Below are 8,544 nucleotides of genomic sequence, written 5' to 3' on the forward strand. Positions count from 1 at the left end.
AGCCAGGCATCACACAGAGACAACCCAGGGAAGACGTTGCTTTCTTGGTTTCTTTCCAATGCTTTCTGGCTCGCCGCCCCCGCCTGCCCACACAGCCGGTGTTGGCTCTGGCTCTGATCAAGGTCATAGTGACTGTGTAGGTGTCTTCGACTTTATTGTCCCCACTCAGTGGAGAAAGTGTAACACAGATACAGCTTGCGTCTTGGGTGTCCGGTCGTATACCTGCACATCTACCTTGGTCCTTCTGCAGGTTACATTCCAGTTGTTTTTTTTTAACCCCTTCCTCCCCTTTTAATTTCTACCTCCCTCCTGCCCTTACCGGCCCCCTCCTTACAGACATGACAAAAATGATCCATCGCTTCACTCATAGCTGTATTGCCACAACAATCCCAGCTTAGGAAGAGGCTTTAAAAAAACCCAAAACACAATAGCAAAAAACCTTAAATAAATAAATGTGAAAACCCCACGATCCACATTGTAGAAAGTGAGAGCGGTGAATCGATCAGCATCTCAGCGGCGTCACCAGTCCAAGAACTTGCGTGGGCCATTTTTGCTTTTTCCTCCCCAAATCTGACCACCAGAACCCTATCAAGCACTGATAATTACAAAAGCAGAGCAGATACCTAGATACCGGTTACATAGTGTGTAAAGCGAGAGAAGAGCAGGAGAGGGGGAGAGGGAGACCCTTCCCGCAAGTAAAATCTCTGCTTGTGTGAAACCCTTGCAGATTTTGCTGGTGACCCTGTTGCAGCAGATGGGAGGTTGGACGCGTGTGCAGCGTCGAAGCCGTTCCTTCACCATCGTCGTCGTCGTCATCGTCATCGGCAGGTTGTTTTGCCGGTGGTGCCACTGGCAGGGGGTTTTGCCGCTACAGAGCCTGCTTGCCCTGACACTCGCGCTTGGAGCACTGTGCTGGCTTCCACCAGTCCCCATTGTGGCAGTGGCAGATGTTGCAGTCATCCACCTTCACTTCGATGCCGGCGGGAATTATTGTGGTTCCTGCAAAGCAGTTCGGACCTGCAAAAACACACAAGAGTAATAGAAATAAATACTTTTTTGTTTTTAAATTGGGTGTAGCAGCTCTGCTATAAGTGCCTGGGAGCAGGCAGGTGCTCAGCCCCAGCCCCTCGCTGTGCTCTGGCCACAATGTCACTGCTGCCGAAATCAGCAACTCTCCCAGCCCACTCAGTGCCAAACCTTCGCCCCATGCCAATCACTTGTCTCAGGTTTTTTTTAGTGCCCTCAGGCAATAAAGAAAAAAAACAAAAATCTTGAAACATTTTTCTTTTTCCTGTTTCTGTACCCAACCCCTAGTACAAACGGCATTGGATGTCCCATTGATGCACCCAGCTTTTACTAGTCAGTTGTCCACTAATTTAGTATCGCTTTCTCCTAAGATTTGGCTGCAAGATGGGCAAGACTCTGAGAACAGGCATCAGGACACAGACCATCCTTCGCTGCTCTAGCCTGGTGAGCCTGCACTGAGCTGCAGGGACCAGAGCTGATTCATCCCCCAGGATCGCGGCAGCCGTGCCTGAACGCCCAGTAACCCCAGGGACCCCCACCAGCTCGGGGCTGTTAACCATAAATGATTGGTGGCATCAAATTAACAAAAATAATTCACCTCCCAAATAAGGTTTCTGATAAGATCTGTTTTTTTCTGAAGGCGATTCCTTTAATCTGCTCATTATTGGTAATTTTTTTGACTTCTTTATTACACAATATCAAAGCTGAGCAGCAAGTCAGCAAGGATCTTACTTTCCTTCTTCTTGTAAAAGCCCCCAAAATACCCATTGCCCAGCTGTCTCTCTGCAAACCCTCTCCCCCTCCCCTCTTGCTCCTGCATCAGTTAGCACTGGGAATTAATATCAGAGCCAGCAGCACACGGCAAAAATAATCAAGGTGGTTGCATTCGTGGCATCAGGGAAGCGTGAAAACATTTGAAAAGTGTCTCGTGGCTTTGGGGCTGCTCCAAAAAGTCACCCCTCGGCTGGCCACCAGTTTTAACCTATGCCTCCGGTGCACGAGGTGCATTCGAAAGATGAGAGCATGTACAGACATGAAATTACAGGCAAGTTCTTAGTGCTTAAAATAAGGCTTAAGACTGAAAGGGAAAATAGGGTCCCTATGTTGCTGGAAACAGGCTGAGCTGTAGCCAACCCTATGCTTGGGTCTCACCTTTTATAGTCTCAGAGAACTATTCATTTCCCCTTGCTGATTATTAGTGCTCTGACTTTATTAAGATGTTCCTCAGGACCCTATGTTTAAGCTCAACAGGCCACGAGTTTGACAGGGCTGGGCTTAACCAGACATAGGCAATTCAGATTGCTGCTGAGCCAAATGGTGCCTGAACATTGTTTGTGTTTAAGCAATCTCCCGCCTTTATTAAAGGCCTCTTCAAATGGAGATCAGTTCTACAGCAACTTTTCACATCTGTCTTAATGTAACCACAGCAGAAGGGCCTGAGAAAGATGCCTCTGATGGCTCCTGTACCAGAATTTGGGGTGATGGGGTGTACCCCAAGGCTGCTACTTCCTTCCACAGGCAGGATCTGGGAAGGCAGGCTGTGGTGCTGGGAAGGTCTGTGTCTTTCCGTGAATGGGGGATGATGCTTCCTCCTTTGCCTGGCCAGCACGTGAGTCTGTCAGGATGCCAGGAAGAAGCAGGCTTTTGCTCCAAACAAGGAAATTCAACATCACTTGTTGAACTAGAGTTCAGGCTATGTTGGTCTGCTGGCAGTTGAGGACCATTGCACTGGGCATGAGGATGTTTTAAGTCTGCTTTGAGCTGGGCTTTGGGCTGGACAACCTCCAAAGGTCCCCTCCAACCTCAGTCATTCCACAGTGCAAAGAACTTCAAAGCCAGGAGTTACCAGCCAAGGACATGCAGTGATACAGAAAAGCCAAACTCTGCGTATACACACATATATAATACATGTGTTTTTCTTTACATGCATGTGGTTGAAAAAGTCATGGCCCGTTTTGGTCATGAGCTGAAGATTTCCAAAGTTGGCATCTCTCCGAAAGACACGATCCCCGTTGGAAAGGCTGCGATCCCAACTGCAGTATTTCTCTGGCAACCCATTGAAGTTGTCACTTCTTCCCACAGCTTTTGGGTCCCTGCGCTGGCTGCCCCATGCCGCTGCCTGTGCTCTTCATCACAGATTTTAATTCTCTGCTTCATCAAGTCTGGTGGGTGTTGTTGTGTGATGACATGCAGCGCCGCCTTCACCATCAGGTCAGCTCATTTTCTGCCGTTAAATGTCCGGGGCTCAAATGCAATGAAAATGCCAATAATTGTATCTGGCCATATTTAAAGTTGACGTAAGTGCCTGTCCCTCTTTAATAGGATGCTCTGATTGCCTGTCAATGTTGGGGATGTCCAGGATGGGCAGCCTTCACACAACAGCCTGCTCCGTGCTCTGAGAGCAAAAAACCCTTTTCATTAAAATTTAAACAAAAAGCTTCCTCCAGAGATTAGGGTGGCAAGGAAAGGGGAAGATTGTTTTCTCTCTTATTGCCCTGCGGCTGCCTGTTAATCATCTCATTTGAGAAGCCAACACTGCCTTGACACCCACATGCATCTCCAGACACAGCCTTCTTGGGGTGCTGAATGATGGCGGATTTATAGCACCACCAGCTTGTTCAACGTGGCTGAAAACGTGGGAGCTGGCGGCGACGGGACCCGGTGTGTTTTCTCACTCACAGGTGGGCCAACCTTCACCCCCTGGCCTGGGTTTGGGGACCCCGTGTCCCCGTCATAGGGTTTTGGCTGCATCCCTGCACTGAAACGCTGCAGGGGCAGAGCACAGCTCGGGGTCATGGTCAGCCGAGGACAAGTGAGTTGGGACTGGCCAAAGGGGAACTGCAAGCTAGGGAAAAGCTTATTTTTCCCTGCATCCTGCTTATCTGTCTATCCCATAGCTGCTCCATCACAGCCACAGCTGACCTTCCTCCTCCTCCCGGCAGCCCCAGGTCCCTTCTCCCTTTTGAGAGGGACCCCAGGGGAGTCATACGGAAAAAAAAAAATCATTAAACACCCCTCATTAATGTGGCTATCCCAGAGCTGAGAGGCAGAAAGCAGACACCACGACGAGAAGAGGAGATGGATGAGGCAGAGGTACTAAAAGCATCACCTGTGCCTTTGAGGTCCCCGGCGGAGAAGGGATGACCCATTTTGGGGACAGCACCACAGCAGCAACGTGCCTGCCCCGGCCAAGGACACAGGGCAGCTCTGCAAAATAGTAATTAGACACTAATAATCTGCCCCTTCGATCTCTGGCATCTATTGAGCCAGGAAGGACCTGGCAAGCGCCTCTGTGTCTAACAGAAAATCCTTGGGATGCTGCCAACCCCCTCCCCCAAAGGGGCTGGGATGCTGCCATTCCCGCCCCCCCAAAGAGACTGGGTGAAAGGAAGAGGAAAAATTATGGCTATTTTGGATAAATCCTAGGAACTGAAGGCTGGGAGGAACGTCGGGGGATGGCCAAACCAGCTTCACTGAAGCAGCACCGAGCATCCCTGGGCTGGCCAGCTAAACCACCTGAGCACACCTAAGGAAGGCGCTCTATTCAGAGGCTAAACTGAGGGGAAAACTGCAGCAAATGGGTTCATTTTCCTTCTTGCCTTTGAGCAAAATGGATGAAAACCTGGCTTTGGGCTCTACTGATATCTGCCCTCCTATGAGATGTTTTGCTGCTGTTTTGGGACATCCATCTCTTCTGTCAGACCTTAGTACTTTTAATTTAGGCCAACACTACCACTGCTCTGGACCTTTTTTTTTTTCACCTCTCAAAATAGCCACCTCTGCATTGCCAGAGTGAACTGTTTTCTTTTGTCCACTACAGCAAGCTGGATGGAGCATTTTTGCATCCTCTCTCCCTGCCCTGCTATCCCCACCCCTATAGAAACGTGGATTTCAAACAGAAGGCAAAATTTCTACACTCCATTTCTGCTAATTCAATTTAAATTCTCACTGACTGGAATCACTGAAATCCAATTTTCCAGCACAGTCGCTGTCAGCCAGCCCCTTTTTTTTCCCATCTAAACTTCTTCCACCTTTATACTGGAAAAGTGGATCCTGTTGGTCCAAAATGGGAGGCAGTGAGCATCGCACCTGTGGCTGAGGCATGAGAAAGATGCACTCAGAGAGGGACACTGCTGAAATTTAGTTTTGCCCCAGACAAGTGACATTTTCTATGCAGTGGCACAAGTCACCAGGGAGTTTTCCAGCGACCTTGGGTATTATGGAGCCGACAGCTAATCCACTGCCATCCAGCACCTGGGGATGCTACGTGGCTTTGTGATGTGCCTTAGAGGAGCTGCAGCCTGTAAGGCCACAAGAAATAAAGTGCTGTTTTTGCTCTGCAGCAGAGCTAACAGGACTCCTTTAAGTTCTCTAATATTTTTTTTTCCTCCCTTAGAACAACCTCCCAACATTTCAAAAGCTCAGTGCCCCAAACCCATGCTGCTGGGGACTGTCTTGAGCTTTTCCCACTGTGGCTTTGTGCTGCTTGGAAGAGCAGGCTGAGACCAGGATCTGCCGAATTGATGTAAAAAAATCACAAAGAATGGGACAGAACAGCACAGTAATGTTTTTTTTATTATTATTCTTCGAAGGAAGACATTTGATGACATGTCAAGCACATCAAGAAAGTTAATTATGATAATAGCAGTAGGAACAAGAAGCTGCTTTGGGCAAGGGCTGTCATCCTGGTCTTTGTAAAAGCGTCTTAAGCCACAACTGTGATGAAAACAGGACAGTAAACACCCTTTTTGCCTTGCTCAGGGAGACTGATGGGAGAAGTTTGCTGCTCCCACAGACAACGTTATTGTGAGATTTGCTTTGCTTAATATAATTAATACTCATAAAAGACCACAGCACTCCGGGCTGTTTGCTAGAACAACTGTGAAGATTTTTATGGAGATATATTAGGGACGTTCAGATGCTGTTTTGACAGGAGAGATGTAGCACAAAGAGAAAAACCATATACGGTTTGTTGTTTGGGAAGAGTGACAGCAAATTTTGCAACTGTACGTGTAAGATCAGATACCTGGGTGACGACCCACGTTGTGGTGCTGAACTGCACCCCTGGTATGGAGGGAATATGTCTGTCCCATGCATGGGCATTAAAGCGCTCCTGCTATGTCATGCAACGCTACCCAAGGGTGTGAGATCAAGTCCTCTTGTGACTCAGTGGCATGGTGGTACTTCAAAGCAACCCAAAAATCCCCAGATCAGATGCTATCATGCTGGAAAAAACTCACGTCCCAAACGCAAGAGGAGCAGCCATCCTAGCTCCCCAGCAAACTACATCTGCATGGTCCCCACCACAGCACTATGGGGATGCAGAGGAAAACATCTGAATTCAAGAGCACCCCACATGGACGGTGAGTTAAAGCTGAAAATAGCAGGAGCGTGGGGTTTGATGCTCTCCAATGCCATGAGCATGCAGCATCACGCTGATGATTTGGAGCTGCTCAGTGCCGAACACCAGCCTGGCTTCTGGGGGCTGCAGGCTGCTCCCTGGAGCTTCTGCTCCAGGGAGTGCTTCTGGAGTGGGTTTTACTGAACGCAACATCTTTGGCTGTGGCTTACAGCAGCTCTGAATTTAGCTTCATGTGTGCAAAGAAGCAATAAAAGGAAATCAAATGTTAAGCATCGCGAGCAAGCACAAATCACTTCAGGCCAACTGTGATATTCAGATTTGCCCTGAATAGCATCTTGAACCAAGCGAAGCTCATCACCTTCACTGGAACTTCTCATGGTACAACGTCCTATTTCAGCAAGGAGTGGTATTTTCCTCTTAGTTAAATATTTTCTGACAATAATCCTATGTCTCCTGCCACTCCTTTAAGAGCCTCCCCATCCCTTTAGAAAATATTAAGGCTGGCTCCAAGAGAATTCAGCTTATTCAGTCAATGGGTAACATCAAGGAGGGAGGTGCTGATGGCTACGCTTATCTACCTTGCACCGGTAGTTTAGATAGCTGCTAAATAGCAACTCGATTTAGCCAGCCATCCCTCAGGCTCCCGTGTGATGTGCCCCACAATTAAAGTTGCAAGGGATAAGCAGAAGGCGGTGGTGTTTCCCAACAGTATTTAGGAATGGATACAGCCTAAAAACATCCCCATGGATGCTCATTCAGCTGAATGAGTCTTGACAACTTTGCTTTTGGAGCTTGACCATGAATGCAACAGGGCATGGGAATTTACTGCTGGCAAGCTGCACCAAACTGGGGGAGCCATTTCTAGTGAACACGGCCAAATGTCCTCTCAGTGGGAAGGTGGATTTTTCTTTGCATGTCTCCATGAAACACGGTCTGAAGCATCACCATCCCATGCCATAGCCACGTGGTCTCCAGTGCCGGTGTCCGGCACTCCCAGCATTGCTCAGCTGAAAAAAAACACTCACAAAGCAATGACCATGTCAAGATTACACCCTGAAATGTGCACAAGGATGCTTGTGGACAACCCTCCAACAGAGAAAGAGGCAAAACACAGCAGAAATACAAGTGATGCCCAGGCTCTGGCGCAGAGGGCAGAAATCACCAGCTGCCTGCACCTTGCGACATTTTCCACGTCCAGGCTGAACTCTGCGCTCAGGGGGAAGAAAAAACAGCATCTTGTTTTTAATGACAGCCCCATTTCTGGAGGTTAACACAGCTCCTCTCTGCTGATCCTGCAGGATCTTTTCAAATGTTCCTTTAGCTCCATCAATGCTATTCATGCGATTGCTTCAGATTGCAAGAAAAGACCTCAATTTGTGGCTTTAAGTAACGAGTCGAAGAGGGAAGAAGTCTTGTTTTCACCACCTGGTACCAAGACTGCCTGCCCCCTTCTCCCTGGGGGGAGGAAAAGGCAGCAGGTGAAGCTGGAGGTGAGACATAAAGAAGTCAGCTGCTGATGCTGAGCTTTGCCTTACTGAAAATGAAATTTGGCAATGCTCTGTGGGGGGGGCTGAAAGTCCCACCAAAAGATAACATCGCTGGAGCTCTTTTGTGTTAGAAAGAGGCTGAAGGCAAAGGTCCTGGCTCAAAGCACCACTGAAGCCCGAGGGTGCATTGGAAACAGGGCTGCCGCGACTGTGGCATGTGGGGGAGTGAGTTTACACCCTGATAACGCCCAAGTCTAACCCCTGGTCTGTGGCTAGTTGCTTCTTGGTGGTGGCAGGATGGAGGGGAGTACACTGTGGCTCTGCCACCTCCCTGCTCTCGGAGGTGATGTCCATGTCCCCCAGGCTATGGAGGACACAGCTCTTTGGAGAATAGAGGACATCTATCCATCCTACATGTTCCCAATACATACGCCAAGTGAAAATACCCACCCTGGACTCCCCTATAGCCCAAGTCCATCCCCACCCAACCTGCTCAAATGTTTGTGCAGGGCTGGAAATGGGACCATTTCAGGTCAGTGCCCCCATCCAGATCACCAGCAAGACTTTGAAAGCCCCTTTCCAGCCCGCTCACCCTCTCCAGCAGCAGACGAGCTCTCCTAAGCTGCCTGCACCCAAATGTGGAGGCTCGATGCACACCTCAACCCACCG

General features: G+C 48.9%; 1 protein-coding gene across 1 annotated transcript in view; it reads right to left on the reverse strand.

The window, feature by feature from the left end:
* Positions 1 to 868: 868 nt before the first annotated feature.
* Positions 869 to 8,544, reverse strand: part of VWC2L (von Willebrand factor C domain containing protein 2-like) — a 52,776-nt gene continuing 45,100 nt past the window's right edge. Inside the window, exon 3 of the mRNA XM_009329641.1 lies at positions 869 to 1,017. Coding sequence (XP_009327916.1) covers positions 869 to 1,017 — 149 coding nt within the window. The remainder of the gene's footprint in view (positions 1,018 to 8,544) is intronic.

The sequence above is a fragment of the Pygoscelis adeliae genome, unplaced genomic scaffold, assembly GCF_000699105.1.
Source record: "Pygoscelis adeliae isolate BGI_AS28 unplaced genomic scaffold, ASM69910v1 Scaffold7, whole genome shotgun sequence".
NCBI lineage: Eukaryota > Metazoa > Chordata > Aves > Sphenisciformes > Spheniscidae > Pygoscelis > Pygoscelis adeliae.